This window comes from Aotus nancymaae, unplaced genomic scaffold, assembly GCF_030222135.1.
Source record: "Aotus nancymaae isolate 86718 unplaced genomic scaffold, 86718_ANA_hifiasm-v0.15.2.pri h1tg000036l, whole genome shotgun sequence".
NCBI classification, from domain to species: domain Eukaryota; kingdom Metazoa; phylum Chordata; class Mammalia; order Primates; family Aotidae; genus Aotus; species Aotus nancymaae.
Window position 1 is genome coordinate 17,101,965 of NW_026988450.1, and position 19,843 is coordinate 17,121,807.

Sequence of the window (19,843 nt, forward strand, 5' to 3'; positions counted from 1 at the left end):
TTACTAAGGTAATGTAATACCACAGGGCCCTGCCCGGATGACCAGTGTTCCTTTCCCAGATGACACCCTGATGTCACTGCACGATTTCTTGACATTTCTATAGAATGGAAACAGAGGCTATACGCAACTGATAATTCATAGCTGACTTCAATGTGGGGGTGGGTGATTACTCAGTGGGTAAATGAAGGGAAGGCAATACTAAGTGACAGAACAAAGGAAGGGCAGGTCAAAGTTGGGAAAAAGAGGAAATCTGCTTTGGACATGTGTTTAAGGTGCCAACAGGAGTGTCATGCAGCTGAAAATACGGTTTTAAATGAGGCTCAATAAAGGGGCAATGTTATATTCATTGATAAAATCACCTGTAAAGAGAGTGCTAAGTGAGAAAAAAGGCCTAAGAACAGAATGTTAAGTCTTTAAGGATTCTACCAGTTCTTCATACAACACAAAACCAAAGTGAAATGAGCAATGCCAAGTCAGCTTGTACACAGATGCTTTATTTTGGATGTTAATATGTCGACATTGTATGCAAGATTCTCTTACAACGGAGTTTTCCATACATCACAAAACTCAATTTAGTCAGGGTAACTGCTGTATTAATGTGAAAACCTTACAATAAAATGCAGTATTATATATGTGTAGTCAGTTTCCATGCAAGTATGGCTGCTACATGTATGTCTGGCATTTGTATAACATACTGAAAGAAATTCAGAGGAACAAACCAGTATAAAGGTGACTTAAGATGCCTGACATGTTTAAGATTAAAATAGCAACAAAGCAGTTAACTGAAGGATTCAACCAATACCAACTCACGTATGTATTATGTCCAATAAGGCCAGACTTATCCACAATATATTATCATTTAGGATAATTTAATGCTCAAGAAAATATGCTTTAAAAAGTATAGCTCTTCCAAGATATTATATTTTGGTGATTGCAGACTATGTACATCCAGGTAAGGGCTACATTAAAAACAACGACAACAACAAACCATTATGTGCTATTAGTTCAAGGTAACTGAAATGATCCAGTATGAGTTTGCTACAATCATTGGTTTCACTAAGTAGAATTTCTGTGAGAAGTTCATTAATTAGAAAGCATCAACATACTTAAACATCCTAAGAGGATTCAAATTGGTTTATCTATTTGTTATCAACAAGGCATAATCTTAGTACCATACATTTTCTTCACTTCTCACTATATATATATATATATATAAATATATAAAATATGCAAAAACTAGCAAGTAGATTTAAATAGCTTAAAACCCTTTTAGGTCTACTGTTTAAGAGCTAGGCATTAAAATACTTAGTATTTTCATTTCTATTAACATACAAACAGAGCAGAAAATCTTAACCTGCTTTCGTTTTGTTTTTTAAGGCATAGTAGTTATTTTGGTATTTGTAAGAATTTGTCTGGTAATGGTTGATTCCATTTAGTTAACTTGAGAACTTGCCATCATTTGTTTATCTTTTCACACAGTGCAAGTGGTGGTCGCTCTTTCCTTCTCTCATAGCAGCAAGCTGATTCTGCTATTTTCTATAGCAGCATACTTCAGGAGTGGAGAGGGAGAGAGTGTGTCAATTATAAATAAGTCAAACTACAGTGTACAATTCTATTTACCTGTCAGTGTTTAAATTGACAGCACACCATTATATAACTGAAAAAATTACATATAATCTCTAACACAAAAGCAAATAAAAATTCTTTCAAGAAGAAATAAAATAAGTGCAAACACCTAAAACAGGCAACTGAAGCAACTGTTGTAACCTGTAGAGAAACACAAAACATTTTTAAAAAGGACAAAATATTTTTATAAATAAAAGATAATGTTCTCCACTTCTGAAACACTGAGTAAATATAAACTTCTAAGTGCAGATTGTTTTTAGGGACCAAGGTACCATATTATTTTTTAAACAAAATGCAAAAATTTCAAACACATATACAGATCACCAGATTAATGTATATGACCACCCTCGATATAATTTAAAAAGAAAATATTAAATTATTATTTAGTACATTTTTAGAACTACTTTATAACCAACATGATTTAAAGGGCATAGTGCAATATTTAGGTAGATGTGACATACAGTATAGATATTGTATTCTTTACAGCTATAACTTACTACTGTTTCATACTTAAAAGCCAAAATTATTCTTTACTGTGTTAGCTGTAATAACAGGAAACAACACTGGCTTCTAGGCACCCTGTATATGTATAAATATCTACATTTAAGCTTTAAAAATAAAATAAATTATAAAAACAGACTTCTTTCCAATTTACAAAGTTCTCCTGCTCCTACATACTGTACAATACATTCAACAAAACTCTCAGCTCTTCTGAGATTAAGAAAATACTATTTACTAATAAAGAAAAAACTCTTTTTGAATGCTTTTTGTTTTTAGTACTATGCTCAAATAAATACATTTAACACTGTAGTTAATTTTATTGTTTCTGAAAAAAAAAAACAAAAAACTAGTAGTGCAACTTTCTATCCTTGCTTTAAATTCCTTTTCAATGTGTTTCTTTGTAAATGGAAGCCTAAGTAAATCAGCACGTGGGTAAAAGTACTTCATAAAATCGCGTGCTTTCCATACACAGACTAATTTCAGAAATCTTATGTACTCATACCCTTATCTATAACAAAACTGCAGCATCAAGAGAATAGCAACATATACCTTGTGAAGAAAATATATGAGAATTTACTTTTAGAATATCCATGAACATTCTATCATTTTCCCATCTTGTTCTTTAAAAACAATTTTTAAAAATCTCATCTCTTAAAACATAAACTATTAAATTGTGACTTACTAGCTTTCTGCCTGCTCTATATAGAAAAAAGATGCTGTATTAAAAGGACTATATTACAACTTTAAAAACAATTAATTGAGAAAAATTTCACTGCAACCTAATTTAGTAGAGAATGCAGTAAGGAAGTGGGGCATTTCATCAGTTTTAATAACAATTACAGTATGAGAGCCCTTGAAGTACTGCTGGTAGCTGTGTAAGTACTCAGATATCTTCTTGCTTGTTCAGTCATAATAAGTTGGTCTTCTGTCTTCCCATAAACCACTGTTTCCCATTCACAATTTGACTAGAAAGGAAATTTTAATAGTAATGTGAAAATTATTAAAATCTCCATATTACATCACAATTAGACTCTTAAAATCAGTTATTTTAACTGATTAGATATTTTATAATTACTATAAAATGTTTCAACAATGGCATTGTATTTTTTAATAATAATATCTTAAAATATATACTGAAATATTTTTTAGCAAGTTTTTTAAAAGTCAATTATTTTACCATACATTACTTACAGGCCAATGGAGGCAGTTTAAAAGTCTTGTCCCGGGCCGGGCGCGGTGGCTCACGCCTGTAATCCCAGCACTTTGGGAGGCCGAGGCGGGTGGATCACGAGGTCAAGAGATCGAGACCATCCCGGTCAACATGGTGAAACCCCGTCTCTACTAAAAATACAAAAAATTAGCTGGGCATGGTGGCGCGTGCCTGTAATCCCAGCTACTCAGGAGGCTGAGGCAGGAGAATTGCCTGAACCCAGGAGGCGGAGGTTGCGGTGAGCCGAGATCACGCCATTGCACTCCAGCCTGGGTAACAAGAGCGAAACTCCGTCTCAAAAAAAAAAAAAAGTCTTGTCCCTAACAATTGCCCCCAAATCAAATAAGCCCTAACATGGAAATAACTGTTAGTCTTTATTGCTTCAAAATTCTGCAAAAGGTTTAAAGAGAGGATGTAATGTCAAAAAATGAGCCAAGAATGCTTTATTTACAAATTAGGAAATATATTCATAACAGAAAATCAAGTTTATGTTTGTTTTTTTCTTCCCTTATTATAAAGATTACTATGTTATAGACATGATCAGCTATATAATAACTTTCCCCAAAAGTTCTATGTTAATTAAACACTGGGAATTCAAATCATTTTAGATGGATTAAGAGAATGTGCTACATAGCTCTTAGAAAGCAGTGGCTGAAAACAGATGTGAGGTGGTCATATGTGATTGCCAAAGATGTTTTCGAAGTATGCTTCAACATCAGGAATACTAGTGCTACAGTTACTGTGGCATAAAGAAAAAAATTTCCTCCTCAATGAACTCTCAAATTATCTGGGGTAAACTCTTAAGATAATGCAGTAAAAATTTTTCCAACCTTCCTTTACAGCTACACACTGGCCTGGCCACCTCCCAACAACAACAAAAAAAGGACTTTATTTTACAACTTCTGAGCCAGAAAGTTCACTGGAAACCATGGTACAAACAAAATCATGCTGAAACTGCTTCCAATTACTTACCCTTTTTCAGAATAGCAATTACAGCTATCCATATTTGTTACAGGAGAAGAGATGCCAAAAGTAGATGTATATATCTTTAGTTTAAAAAAGATATAGTGCTTAGGATATCACCAGAAGAGTCTTTGGTTACAACTCCAATTGTTTAGTTTATATGTGCCCTGATAAATGAGTCTCTCAAACCCAAGTGTGAGTGACAAAATAATGGTCAATGTTTAGTTGCTGTTACAGTCAATTCTGAATTTAAAAGAAAAAGTATAATTTGTGATAAGTCTAAAGTGATCATTGATTAAACAAACAAAAATCACTAAAGAAATTTATAAATCCATACCTGAAGATTCTTTTCCAATTTGACAACTTGGGAAGTGTTAGGGTTTGGTTTCTTTATAGTAAGTGTGTATGTTTTGTTGGTTGAATTTATATCTTGTTTTTCAGGAGTCAAGTTGCACCTATTGTCATGTATTTCCAATAATGGTATCATTAATAAAGATGTAGTAAATATATTTTCTGACTAAGAGAGAAAACAGAAAGAGGAAAATAACTAATTCAAAAATGGAGACAAATGGAGGGACTACTGAGTAAGTGGTAATGGAAGCCCTGTTTATTTCCCTCCAAGAAAGCATTTGGCTCTAATGAAATTGCTAGTAATGTAGTAATATTAAGTATTTTGGAAATGAACCAAAGATAAACTCTGAAATTTAAAATCTTGAGAACTATAATTTTTTGACATCATAGGTAAGACAGCTAACTCCTCTCAAAACAAAAGAAGTATTTTTTTTAAAGCAAATAAAATATTCTCTACAGTGAATAGTTTCTCTGTGAATTAGGAAAAATGATACTAAAATAAAAATCTTCCATGAATCTCCAATGAATTGGCTACACAATGAGTAAGAAATAAGAACCACTAGGATTTAAAGTAACCATTTCTTTCTTTTTCTTGTCTTTTTTTTAACCTGTGTCTAGAAAAGCAACCATTTAAAATAATAATAATCCTTTACAAACCTGCATGTCTGAAATGTCTTCAGTCAATAGCTGAGTGCCTGATTCTTCTTTTTCCCAATTATCTAAGACTAGTGATTTTCTGACTTTCTTCCCAGAAGCGGTATTCTAGAATGAGTAATTTATATAGAAGCTTTATGGCAAAGTCTCTTGGATACAATCAGACTTTTATTAACAATAATACTAGAATATTACCTCTTGTTTGCAGCTTTTGTAAGCAGGTTCATCTTCCTCTTTGAGGAATATGTCTGTTCCAGTTTCTTCTTTTAAAACTTCCCGAATATCTTCTTCCAAGAAGGCAAGTGGCTGGGACTAAATTGTTTTTTAAAATGTTGTAAAAAGTCATGTATAGCAATTCCTTTTTCTCCCCATATATAGGAAACCAATCTTTTATACTTTTCCATTACTGTCATAATTTTCTCCTAGCTCTTATACATATATTAATTTAATTAATCCATTTTATGGCAAAACAATATTGCACATTTGCAACCACTGAGTAAAGAATGGCAATTTCTTCTTTCTAGGCTACTAAACAATAATCCTTTTGGGGAAACCACTGTAGCTCCTGCTTCAGGTCAGGATCTTCAGAATTAAACAGAAAATAAGAGGTTATTTCTCATGTGTTTTTTTACATAAAAATAGGAAAAATAAGAAATATAGAATATATTGGGAATACGCTAGCTCTTACTCTACTTTTATTGTAATTATTACATAGTAGGTAATTACTAGTTAATATGTTTCTGTTACCATTAAGACTGTGAGATACTGACACAGTATCCAGGGAGGACGGGAGGGAGGGAAGGAGTGGGGGTGGGGGGAGAGGGAGAGAGAGAGAGACAGAGAGAGAGAGAGAGAGAGAGAGAGAGAGAGAGAGAAAGTGTGAGAAGGTAGGTTACAGAGAGACACTTGAGTGTGAGCTAAGTAATGATACAGTCTCAAAATATTATTCATCTAGCTTTCTGTCAAATAGGTAAGTACAACTTATAACTCAGAAAAAATTTTTAAATTATATCTAACTTATACCTGTCATATCCAAGATATACTTGAAATGGTAATCAAACCTCTACTAAATAAAAGAACTGGCAGCACTTAATAACCAGCAGCTTAGCTGGGTGTAGTGGCTCATGCCTGTAATCCCAGCACTTTGGGAGGCAAAGTAGATCATGAGGTCAGGAGTTCGAGACCAGCCTGGCCAAGATGGTGAAACCTCATCTCTACCAAAAATATAAAAATTAGCCAGGCGTGGTGGTGCATGCCTGTAATCTCAGTTATTCAGGAAGCTGAGGCAGAAGAATCACTTGAACTCGGGGGCTGGAGGTTGCAGTGAGCCAAGATCATGCCACTGCACTCCAGCCTTGGTGACAGAGTGAGACTCTGTCTCAAAAAAAAAATAGAAATAAAAATAACCAGCAGCTTACATTCCCAGCCAGCAGATAAGAGAGAACAGTATTCATATGTAAGTGAGATTTCACAGCACTTAGAAAAACTTTTAAAATGAAAATAAAATGTTAAAACTTTTCTCATCTAGATTGAGACATACAGGAATTGAATATTAGTGTTTCTGTATATTTCTCAAAGAGCTTTTTATTTTTTTATTATTTATTTATCGAGAAAGAGTCTTGCTCTGTCACCCAGGCTGGAGTGCAGTGGCTCGATCTCGGCTCACTGCAACCTCTACCCCCTGACCCGACCCCATTCAAGCGATTCTTCTGCCTCAGCCTCCCAAGTAGCTGGGATTACAGGCACTTGCTGTGACACCTGGCTAATTTTTTTGTATTTTTACTAGAGATGGAGTTTCACTATGTTGGCCAGGCTGGTCTTGAACTCCTGATGTCAGGAGGTGATCCGCCCGCCTTGGCCTCCCAAAGTGCTGGGATTATTAAAGGTGTGAGCCACCATACCTGGCCTCAAAGAGCTTTTTAATGATGGTACTTCACCAAGAACATAAAGTACTCTTTTTTAAAATTAACTTTCATTTTCAGTTCAGGGGTCCAAGTGCAGGTTTGTTACCTAGGTAAACTTATGTCATAAGGGTTTGTTGTATAGATTATTTCATCACCCAGGTATTAAGCCTAGTATCCATTAGTTATTTTTCCTATCTCTCTTCCCACCTTCCACTCTCTGAAAGGCCCTAGTGTGTTTTGTTCCTCTCTATATGTCCATGTGTTCCCAACATTTAGCTCCCATTTATAAGTGAGAACATGCAGTACTTGGTTTTCTGTTCCTGTGTTGGTTTGCTGTGGATAATGGCCTCCAGCTCTATCCATGTCCTTGCAAAGGACATGATCTCACTCTTTTTTATGGCTGCATAGTATTCCATGGTGTATATGTACCACATTTTCTTTTCCTCTTAACTTTTTTGAGATAGGGTCTCACTCTGTTACCCAGGCTACAGTACAGTGGCACAATATCAGCTCACTGCAACCTCCACCTCCCACACTCAAGCAATCCTCCCACCTCAGTCTCCTGAGTAGCTAGGGCCACAGGCGCACACCACCATGCCCAGCTAATTTTTTGTACTTTTGGTAGAGATGGGGTTTTGCCATGTTGCCCAGGCTGGTCTTGAACTCCTGAGCTCAAATGATCTGTCTGTCTTGACCTCCCAAAGTGCTGGAATTACAGGCGTGAGCCACTGCATCCAGCCCACATTTTCTTGATCCAATCTAGTATTCTTAAAAAGATCTGGAATTTTTTCCCCCTTTAAGAATACAAATGTCCTAAAGTAATGGCTAAGACAGATTAATTCATTCATTAGCAAGAATTATTCTCTTAATTGTTCTAATGTGTCAAAAGCAAAGAACTCCTGCATTTAATACTTTTCAGGTTTGATAATACCAAACTTAATATTTCTATAGAGTTTTTTGCCTTTTGATAATTTACAGTAAATATTAGAAGAATCCAAGTTTATTAATAAGGCAACAGATATTTAAGATATAAAATTCCAAAGCCAATCTCCAAGAAGTGCATTTGACTCATAGTAAGATACAAAAGAAAGTTAAGTGGTTAGCGTATAGTAGGTGCTCAGTAAATAACTGAAGGAGGAGGAGCAGGATAAATGAAAAGTCAGCTTACTCCAAAGAAATGTATGAACCTATAGATAGTCTAAGAATTTTAATTTTTAAATCATTGTCTTCCTTTTATCTTAAATTGCTAATTGAAGTGATCTGTCTTGCAACAGTCAAATTGTATTCAAAGAACTAGCTGTGAGTGCTGCTGGTATTAAATTTAAAATGTCAGAAGGGTAGTAAACAAACTGACAAGGGCTTTAGGTATTTGAAACCTACTACAAATAATACTTTTGTTTTTTTTCAAACAGCGCTGCACTCTGTCCCTTAGGCTGGAATGCAGTGGCTTGATCACCACTCACTGCAGCCTCTACTTCCCAGACTCAAACCTCCTAGGACTACTACAAGAGCATACTACCACACCCAGCTATCAAATAATAAATTTTATTCCACTTATATGTTGACCAAATGACCTTGACTCACTGGAGAATTTTTAACTGCTTTCAAATCATTATTTACTTGTCTAATCCCTAATTAGTCTGCATGTCCCTATGAAGGCAGGAACCATACTTGACCTTTTCAACATTCAGTCCATAAAGCCTAGTACAGTGTCTGGCACCTATTAGGCACTCAGTCAATATTTGCTGAATTAATAATGAATTTTTAAAATAAATAGCAAAATACTGAAACAGGTTAAATCAATCAGGTAATTCCATACAATGGAATATTATGCAAATATTAAAAATTATGGGATAAATATATACATTTATTTGGTTAAATTTAAAAAGTGTGTTATAAAATAATAAAGTGTGGTCTTTTGTTTTCTTTATATATATGCATAAATAAAAACTCTAGGAAGCTCTAAAGGAAATATGATTGTTCACAGCAGTACATGGAGTTAAATGACAAAAAGACTTGATCAAGCCTACTGTGTATCCTTTAATACAGTATTTTGAAAAAGAAAAAAGAAAGACTAGAAGATTTGAGGATGTAACATGCTTTCGAGTAGAAAATAAAATCAAGTAAACTAGTATTTGTTAATGAATCTAACCAGGAAGTACTAAAAATAGAAGAACATAACTAAAAAACCCTGGAAGTGACCGATATTTTTTAAATCGTATTTCTAAAGAACTTGTCAGAAATCTTTATCTGCTTAAAATGACCATCATTTTTCGAAGGTACTTCAAAGGCAGGAGTATATATGAAAGCACAGTAACTAGAACACTTCCCAGTCCTATTCATTCGTGAACTACTACCACAAATACTTAGAAGAGCAACAACCAAGCACACACTACTTGAAACTCAGAGAAGCCCCTTTAAATTATATCATCTCTTTCAGCTTCACAGTAACAATTTGGGGTGTGTTTTATGATCTCCTTTGCATAGAAAAGGAAACTGAACCTTTTCCTAATTAGTTTCCTATAGAGGTACCCTGATTAGTTCCTAAATATTATCATGAAAGTGCTTCAGTATATCAAAATATTACAATTATTTTATTCTAATGCATTTAACCATGACAGAAACTATTAAAATGTAAATTTCAGTATTAAGAGTTCCACTGACACTTGATCTGCTCTCTCTAGACGATACAAAGAATTCAAAACAAGCCAATCAAGGGTTTATTTACAAGTTAAGGAAAAAGGTGAACACAAATTGAAACTTGAAAATCAGGCTGGGTGCAGTGGTTCATGCCTGTAATCCTAGCTCTTTGAGAGGCTGAGGTCAGGAGTTCAAGACCAGCCTGGCCAATATGGTGAAACCCCATCTCTACTAAAAATACAGAAAGCCAGGTGTGGTGGTGAGCACCTGTAATACCAGCTACTCGGGAGGCTGAGGCATGAGGATCGCTTGAACCTGGTGGGGGCAGAGGTTGCAGTGAACTGAGATCATGCCACTTCACTCTAGCCTGGGTGACAAAGTGAGACTCTTGCCTCCAAAAAAAAAAAAAACTTGAAAATCAAAAGATAAAACTTTATATCCACTTTGGGAGGCCGAGGCGGGTGGATCACGAGGTCAAGAGATCGAGACCATCCTGGTCACCATGGTGAAACCCCGTCTCTACTAATACAAAAAATTAGCTGGGCATGGTGGTGCGTGCCTGTAATCCCAGCTACTCAGGAGGCTGAGGCAGGAGAATTGCCTGAACACAGGAGGCGGAGATTGCGGTGAGCCGAGATCGCGCCATTGCGCTCCAGCCTGGGTATCAAGAGCGAAACTCCGTCTCAAAAAAAAAAAAAAAAAAAAAAAACTTTATATCCGTTTCAGTAAACATCTTTTTTTAAATGTTAAAAATCGGCCAGGTGCAGTGGCTCACGCCTGTAATCCCAGCACTTTGGGAGGCTGAGGCAGGTGGATCACCTGAGATCAGGAGTTCAAGATCAGCCTGGTCAACATGGTGAAACCCTATCTCTACTAAATATACAAAAATTAGCCTGGTGTGGTGGAGGGTGCCTGTAATCTGAGCTACTCGGGAGGCTGAGGCAGGAGAATCACTTGAACCCAGGAGGCGGAGGTTGCAGTGAGCCGATATCATGCCATTGCACTCCAACCTGGGCAACAAGAGCGAAACTTTGTCTCAAAACAAAACTAAGTGATAAAAATCACAATTTGTGTTTTATTAAAATTAGGAAAATTATTAAAAATAAAAATAATATACATACCACAATTTTAAGAGGTCCATATTTTTTCTCCTGAGCAGCAAGCGCATTCTTAAAAGGAGTAGGAGTTCTTGGTGTGGTACCCAATATAGATCTTCTAATAGTAGGTGTTCTAAACCTATCCAATCATTTAGATATTTATGTTATAGTCACAATCTGATTTCATACAAGTTAATGAAAGTAAAGCAATTTAAGCACATGCTAAATTTTCTTACATATATATATGCTTCATTTAAACATTCTAAGACTATTTTAAAGTATGTCCACCTATAGTAATTCTGATTTCTTTTTTTTTTTTGAGACGGAGTTTCACTCTTGTTACCCAGGCTGGAGTGCAATGGCGCAATCTCGGCTCACCGCAACGTCTGCCTCCTGGGTTCAGGCAATTCTCCTGCCTCAGCCTCCTGAGTAGCTGGGATTACAGGCATGCGCCACCATGCCCAGCTAATTTTTTGTATTTTTAGTAGAGACAGGGTTTCACCATGTTGACCAGGATGGTCTCAATCTCTTGACCTCGTGATCCACCCGCCTCAGCCTCCCAAAGTGCTGGGATTACAGACGTGAGCCACCACGCCCCGCCAGTAATTCTAATTTCAACCAATCATCTTAAAATAGAAAAAAAGAATTAATGTAGAAAGAAGTACTAGAAATGTTTTTATTGAAATCAAAGTTTGATGCTATACTTAAGTTGGTTTTCAGTGTCCTAAGGAGAAAGCATAAGGTTATGATTAAAAAAAATTCTGGCCAGGTGCAGTGGCTCACGCCTTAATCCTAGCACTTTGGGAGGCTGAGATGGGCAGATCCCCTGAGGTCCAAGTTCGAGACCAGCCTGGACAACAAAGTGAAACCCCATCTCTACTACAAATACAAAATTAGCCAGGCATGGTGGTGCATGCCTATAATCCCAGCTATTTGGAAGGCTGAGGCAGGAGAATCGCTTGAACCTGGGAGGTGGAGGTTGCAGGGAGGTGGAGGTTGCAGTGAGCTGAGATCACACCATTGCACTCCAGTCTGGGCAACAAGAGTGAAATTTCATTTAAAAAAAAAAAAAAAAATTCTAAGTCCTAAAAGAATAGAGATTATGATACATGCCATTTATATGCACAAAAAGCTGGTCTATTCTTGACATTGTGCTCCCCATTTTCTCTAACACAATTACTTAATACCTACTTACCCTACATTTTCCTTTTGCTCTTTGGGAGTTGTTTCCTTATGAAGAGGAGTTGTAATAAGAACTTTTTGCCCACAAATAGGGGTTGATGTAAATGAAGGATTTTCTATATTAAGTTGTTCATTTCCAGGACATGTGTTGAAAAACTAAAAAGGGAAGAGAGTTTAAAGGTGATTTCTAGAACATCAAAATCCCTACACAAATATTAAACTGATAAGATTTTCAAATTATTTCTTCATACCTCTTTTAAAAAGCTTATGAATAATATTACACTTATACTCTGGAAATTAAGCTCCACAAGGGTAGGAATTTTTGTCTGGTTTGTTCATTTTTGTTTCCCCAGCTCTTGGAACAGTGTTTAGCATATAAACAAATTCAATATACAGCCATTTAACATATATTCAAAAGTTAAAAAAATACAAAAATTTTAAAAAACAGAATATTATCAAATCAGGATCTACAGAAACTATAAACAGCTGTTGTGTTAGATGTAACAGTTTTTGTACAACAGTGTGTAACTGAAAAAAACAAGGGTTTTTTTTAACCTCTTATTAATAAATGACCTTAAGTGGATTTTTTTTTCTTTTCTTTTCTTTTCTTTTGACTCTGTCTTGAGACTTTGTCTCACTCTGTCGTTCAGGCTGGAGTGCAGTGGAGTGATCTCTGCCTCCCGGGTTCAAGCAATTCTCCTGCCTCAGCCTCCCGAGTAGCTGGGAACTACAGGCACATGCCACCACACCCAGCTAATTTTTGTATTTTTAGTAGAGGTGGGGTCTCACCGTGTTAGCCAGGATGGTCTCAATCTCCCGACCTCGTGATCCACCCGCCTGGGCCTCCCAAAGTGCTGGGATTACAGGTGTGAGCCACTGTGCCTGGCTTGAGTGGCTTTTTCTATGAGAGTATTTTAACTCGGAATATAATAATAATGCTTTGCTGATAAGAAATACAGCGGTCTGGCAAATTTGCCTATCTAGAACACAGAACAGAACCTCTAAGCAGCCAACGTTGATATCACAGAGTCCATTTTCTAAACTACATAATTTACAATTATGAAATACTAATTGTATTCACAACACAATTGTGAAATACTAATTTATTGTGTAGTCAAAAGATTAGAAACAGTGAAGCAGTAGAAGGAGCAGTAGATTGGAAGCAGTAAAAATAGCTTCAAAGCTACTTATAACTAGAATGAAGTCTACCTCTATCACTTCTGGCTCTGAATACCTGAATTTATTTTACCCTAAGATTAGCAATCAAATCCTCTTTTACAGGATAAACTCCAAGCAGTTTGCCATGGGAAATAAGCATCTTTCAGCCACTTCCACCTTAGAATTCACAATCCACAAAAACTGCTAGCGTGCAAAACCTCAGAATAGAAAACTGCTAGTGTGCCCAAGCCTATTCACTTTCCCCAGTTCTTTTTAGTTCTGAGAGCAGGGCTGGGGTGAAGAGACTATTCACTTTGTAGTCTACACAAATGGTATCCCTGAAGCATGGGCGCATAATTTTCAGAGATCTGTGTTCTGCCAGATCCTACTTACCTCTCCAGCCTCAAAATATACCTCCAATAATATCCCAGCATTCTCTATGTTTATTTGACCATTAAACTCCTTTCCTCCCCTTTAAACTTTGTAGACTCTGCCAAACACTTTCAGGAAACATCAGCTCCATCTCTTACTAACTGTTGCCTTTGACTAGTGGCTCAACTTCAGAATTTCCCTTCACTAACTCCTTCTGAAAGAGTATTAACTGAGATGCCGTAAAAAAACAGTGTTTGGCAAACAGCCTGGAGCATAGCAAGCATTCTATAGGAAATTGTCCTAACATAAACATCTACTGTCCAGGGATATTACAAGAGGAGAAAGTGGGTAGTTCCGGACATCCTTAGGAAACCTCTTGACACATGAAATTCTTACAGTAAGCAATTATCTACGTTTCTTCCAAAGAACATTAAGAAGAAAAATCCAGTGGACAAACTAAAATCTAAATTACTCTAAATAGGTATGGTCACTTTAAACTTTATCAGGTATACGTCTTGAACAGACAGTCAGGAAGGTGGATCTTAGTCTCAGCCTTGCATTAGGTAACTTTGGGCAAATCAATTTCACCTTTCCGGGATTGTTTTCTGATGAGTTCCATAAAGATGTGGGACTACAAGATTTAAAAAATGTCCCTCTAAAAACCATAGGATAATATAATGCAGAACCAGGAGCAGTGGCTCAGGCCTGTAATCCCAACACTTTGGGAGTCAAGACAGGTAGATTACTTGAGCTCAGGAGTTCAAGACCAGCCTGGCTAACATGGCGAAACCCCATCTCTACAAAAAATACAAAAATTAGCTAAGTGTGACGGCACACGTCTATAATCCAGGCTACTTGGGGGGCTGAGGCAGAAGGATCACTTGAGCCTGGGTAGTTGAGGCTGCAGTGAGCCGTGTTTGTACCACTGCACTCCAGCCTGGGCAACAAAGTGAGATCCTGTCTCCAAAATACATATGTATGTATGTATGTACGTATGTGTATGTGTGTGTGTGTATACTATATATACATACACGTGTGTGTGTGTGTATATTTACAGCTACTACACTTTGTGAGATACTTTCTAATCTCTCAGAGCTCAGCATTCTCATGTTAAATTTATACATTTAAACACATTATTTTTATATGTTATCAAAGCTACCAACTGCTAGTAAGGATATTGAAGGTCTAATTTAATCTAACTCACTGACATTTGGAAACATAAACAAAATCAACACCACTACCTGTGAAGGAGAAAACGGTAGTGTTTTCAGTGGTGTATGTTTTAGCGCTGCATTACCACCATCGTTCAGTGAGCCATCCCTAAGTTCGCTGCCTGGGGAATGACCCGCTCGCATTCTTCTCTTCTTTCTGAGGATGGCTGGTGGAGTGCTAAACTTGGCCATATTTGGGGAAGGAACAGGTTCACTGCTGCCACCATTACAAATGTTTTTTTTCCCTTCAAGTACAACACTGACGTTAAATTGACATTCCACAGCTCCTTCATTGTGCTGAATTCTCATTAATTTAACTGGGGTGGATTTGATAGGAGAAGCAGCAGCATCAGCAGAAATATCAAAACTGGTAACATCACTCCATGCTACAGGATCCTGCAATAAATTAAATTGTTAAAAAGGTAATGCTATAAACTAGTTAAATCTGATCTTGAACATAGGATGATGACTTCCACAGAGTTAATTAACCACTCATTTTATCAGTAGAAAGCTTTCCTTGGAACTTTTTTTTTAAGCAAGACAATTTGAGAGAAACAGATTATGGTTTTCTTACAATTCCAAAATTCATAGTAGTTCATCTAATTCCATAGTTGAAGCTTACTGCCAAAGCATTTTAAGAAGAACAAATTATAAGTTATCAAAAAGTATAATTCATCATAAAACTTCACTGTTTACTCCACATCAGGAAAACACCATCAAATTCTACATAATCGTTTGGTAATGTGTATGGAACATGTTAAAAATGGTGATACACTTTAATCCAGAAATTCAATTTAACCTAAAGACATAATCATGATTTTGCACAAAGCTTTATGTAAATATGTTATTTATAATACTGAAAAACTAGACACTACCTAAATGTCCAATAATAATAGTACACTGGGTAAATATATTTTCTTATAGTCATCTGATGGAATACTACAAAGTCTCTAAAATTCAAGTTTAGGCCAGGCACAGTGGCTCAAGCCTATAATCCCAGCACTTTGGGAGGCCGAAGTGGGAGGATCACTTGAGGTCAGGAGTTCAAGATCAGCCTGGCCAACATGACGAAACCCCATCTCTACTAAAAATACAAAAATTAACTGGTGTGGTGGCAGGCACCTGTAATCCCAGCTACTCAGGAGGCTGAGGCAGGAGAATCACTTGAACCCAGGAGGCAGAGGTCCTAATGAACCAAGAATGCACCACTGCACTCCAGCCTGGAAAACAGTGAGACTCTATCTCAAAAAAAAGAAAAGAAAAGAAAAGAAAATTCAATTTTAAAAAAGTTAAGAAAACAGAAACATGTTCATGATACGGTGGAAGACAAAAAAAATCCGCAAATACAATTCATAAGTGTATTTTTGGGTTTAAAAATATAACGTGTTTTCTATGTATGAACACAGACTGAAAGGAATATATCAAATTATTAACTCTGGGTTTATGAAGGATTTTAATTTTCTTTTTTATAGTTTTCTCTAGTTTCCAGCTTTCTCTAATGCACTCATGTAACTTATATAATAAAAAATGAATTGTTTTTAATTTTAAAAAAATTCTTCACAAGGTACATACTTGAGAAAAACTTGAACTTCTCCCCCCTAGAAACTACTGCAAAATATCAGAACAAAATTAAGCATGGCATTCAAAACATAAAACTGGTCAATGTCCAAAACTGAGTTTCTGAGCATTAAATCATGTAACTAAAATTGAACTTCTGATAATCTTACAATTTTTAACTTACAGATTCAATAAGTTCTAGAGTCTCTGCAAATTCTGGTATCGTCTGCAAAGAGGACAACACAGCATTTGCCTCCACGGCCAGGAACTTTGTGGGTGAATTCTGCTGAGCAGACACAGGCTGATTTTCACCCATACTGTAAAACTCACTAGTGTGCTCGTCAAGGCTATTTAGAGTATTAGACATGTTATCATCCATGAGGAAACTTCCAGACCAGCCAGAACAACTTCCAGTCTGCTAAAAATACAAAAGAAATTTGAATACTATTTCTCATTCTCAATGTAGGCATAAATTCAGATTTCATGTGAAAAGTTTTCTCTAGAACAACATATTTCAATTAGGCTAAAAATACAGTAGCAAGTATTTTGTCTTTCCTCAAAATTGGTATACTTTTTTTTTTCATTAAACTTCGTGCTTTGACTGTTTCTTTTTTCTAATTAAAATTTTTAATCTATACAATCATGATGAGATAAAACAAGCATTTATATACAACATAAAGTCCAAACTCTTAGAATCTGGCTATTCTCTTCCTTCCAAACTTCCATTTCTCAACACTTCCATTCACGAGGCCTCCTTGCAGGGCATACCCAGCTGGAACACTTGAAATTCCCCAACGAATTATACTCTTTTGACCCGGAGTGCCTTTTGCACATATTGCTGCTCCCTTTATCTATTAATAAAATGCTCTGAAACCTACTGACCAGGGAAGGTATTTCTTTTTTTTTTTTTTTTTTTTTTTGAGAGGGAGTCTTGCTCTGCCGCCAGGCTGGAGTGTAGTGGCGCAATCTCGGCTCACTGCAACCTCTGCCTCCTGGGTTCAAGCAATTCTTCCACCTCAGCCTCCCGAGTAGCTGGGACCACAGGCGTGTGCCACCATACCCAGTTAATTTTTGTATTTTTAGTAGAGACGGGGTTTCACCACGTTGGCCAGGATGGTCTCGAACTCTTGACCTCATGATCCGCCCACCTTGGCCTCCCAAAGTGCTGGGATTACAGGTTTGAGCCACCGCGCCCGGCCGGGAAGCTATTCTTAAGACACAGTTTGAATACTGGAAAGTACTTCATCTGATTATATACTTTGATCTGCTTCATTTATAATAATACCCTAATTCATCTATGTTGCTAATATATAATCATTGTCTTTCAAGGCTGAGCTCAATTAGGACTTCTTCCAGGAACTCTTCCCCGATGAACTGGATCTAAATCAAGCACCTCTCCTATATGTCACCATAAACTTTGTGACTTACAAATTGTCAAAAGTCAAAGAGAGAGAGAATTCTAAAAATAGCAACAGAGACCAGGCATGGTGGATCATATCTATAGACCCAGAATTTTGGGAGGTCAAGGCGGGCAGATTGCTTGAGCCCAGGAGTTTGAGAGCAGTTTGGCCAAGATAATGAAACCCCATCTCTACAAAAAATACAAAAATTAGCTGGGCATGGTGGCACGCGCCTGTAGTCCCAGAACTTGAGAGGCTGAAGTGAGAGCATCACTTGAATCCAGGAAGTCGAGGCTGCAGCAAGCTGTGATCACATCACTACACTCCAGCCTGGGTGACAGAGTGAGACCCTGTCTCAAAAAAAAAACATTAAAAGTAAAAATTGCAAGGTAAAAGTATTAAGTCACATATAAGGGAATCCTTATTAGAAAACAGTAGGTTTATCTGAAAAAAACCTTACAGGCCAGAAGAGAATGAAATGATATATTTGAGAAGTGCTGAAAAAAACAACTGCCTGCCAAGAACACTCAACCCAGCAAAGCTATCCTTCAGAAATGAGGGGAAAACAAAGTCTTTCCCAGACTTTTTTTTAAATGGTGGGAATTTATCACCACTAGGATCAGCCTTACAAGAAGTGCTCAAAAAGTCCTATATCTGGAAGCAAAAAGATAACAAACACTATTATGAAAATATGCAAAAGTATAAAATTAACTAGTAGAGTTAGGTATACAAAGGAGAGAGAATAATCAAACCACAGTACTACAGAAAACCACCAAACTGCAACGATAAACATTAAGAGAGGAAGAAAGGAACAAAGGATATACAAAACCAGAAAACAATTAACAAAATGACAAGAGTAACTCTTCACATATCAATAATAACCTTGAATGTAAACATTAAACTCCATACTTAAAAGACAAAGACCAACTGAATGGATTAAAAACACATGACCCCGCTATATGCTGCCTACAAAAACTCACGTCACCTGTAAAGACACATATGGACTAAACATTTACATTCAGGATGGAAAAAGATACTCTATGCAAACAGAAACTAAAAGCAAGCAGGAATAGCTATACTCATATCAGATAAAGGATAATTTAAGTTAAAAGCTATAAAAAGAGGCTAGGCATGGTGGCACATGCCTGCAATCCCAGCACTTTGGGAGGCCAAGGTGGGCAGATCACTTGAGCTCAGGGGTTAGTTTGAGATCAGCCTGGGCAACATGACGAAACCCCATCTCTACAAAAAATAAAACTAAAAATTAAAAAAATTAGCTGGACGTGGCAGCATATGCCAGTAGTCCCACTACTTGGGAGGCTGAGGTGGGAGGATCGCCTGAGCCTGGGAAGTTGAGGATGCAGTAAGCCGAGATCACGGCACTGTACTTCAGCCTGGGGGACAAAGTGAAACCTTGCCTCAAAAAATAAAAAAACCCTTTGAAACCCTGCCTCAAAAAACAACAACATACTATGAAAAAAGACAAAGAAGGTCAATATACAACGATACAGGGATCAATTCAGCAAGAGAATATAATTGTAAATATATATGCATCAATATCAGAGTGCTCAGCTACATCAAGTAAATATTATTTGACCCAAAAGGAGTAATAGATTCTAATACAAAATAGCTGGAGACTTCAACACCCCACTCTCAGCAATGAAAGATCATCTAGACAGAAAAATCAACAAAGAAACAAACATTGGCTTTAAATTGCACTTTATACTAAAAATGAACTTAACAGACATCTACAGAACATTACATCCAATATCTGCAGAATATACTTTCTTTTCATCAGCACATTCTCCAGGATATACCACATATTAGGTGACAAAATAAGTCTGAACAAATTTAAAAGAATTAAAGTCATTATCAAGTATCTTTTTGGACTGCAATGAAATAAAACTAGAAATCAGTAACAAAAGAAACTTTTGAAATTATAAACTGAAATTAAGCAACATGCTCCTGAAAAACTAATAGGTCAATGAAGAAATTAAGAAGGAAACCAAAACATTTC

At 36.5% G+C, this 19,843-nt stretch overlaps 1 protein-coding gene across 5 annotated transcripts in view; it reads right to left on the bottom strand.

The window, feature by feature from the left end:
- Nucleotides 1-473: 473 nt before the first annotated feature.
- The window catches only part of MYBL1 (MYB proto-oncogene like 1), a 50,167-nt gene continuing 30,797 nt past the window's right edge, over nucleotides 474-19,843 (bottom strand). The window contains exons 9-16 of one of the 5 annotated variants that reach the window (XM_012463687.2): nucleotides 16,611-16,844; nucleotides 14,900-15,265; nucleotides 12,142-12,284; nucleotides 10,971-11,085; nucleotides 5,501-5,617; nucleotides 5,309-5,413; nucleotides 4,638-4,817; nucleotides 474-3,092 (exon numbers count right to left, since the gene is read on the bottom strand). In XM_012463687.2, coding sequence (XP_012319110.1) covers nucleotides 2,964-3,092; nucleotides 4,638-4,817; nucleotides 5,309-5,413; nucleotides 5,501-5,617; nucleotides 10,971-11,085; nucleotides 12,142-12,284; nucleotides 14,900-15,265; nucleotides 16,611-16,844 — 1,389 coding nt within the window. In that variant the 3' untranslated portion in view covers nucleotides 474-2,963. The remainder of the gene's footprint in view (nucleotides 3,093-4,637; nucleotides 4,818-5,308; nucleotides 5,414-5,500; nucleotides 5,618-10,970; nucleotides 11,086-12,141; nucleotides 12,285-14,899; nucleotides 15,266-16,610; nucleotides 16,845-19,843) is intronic. The other 4 variants (XM_012463688.3, XM_012463690.2, XM_012463689.2 and 1 more) reach the window with 4 other exon arrangements.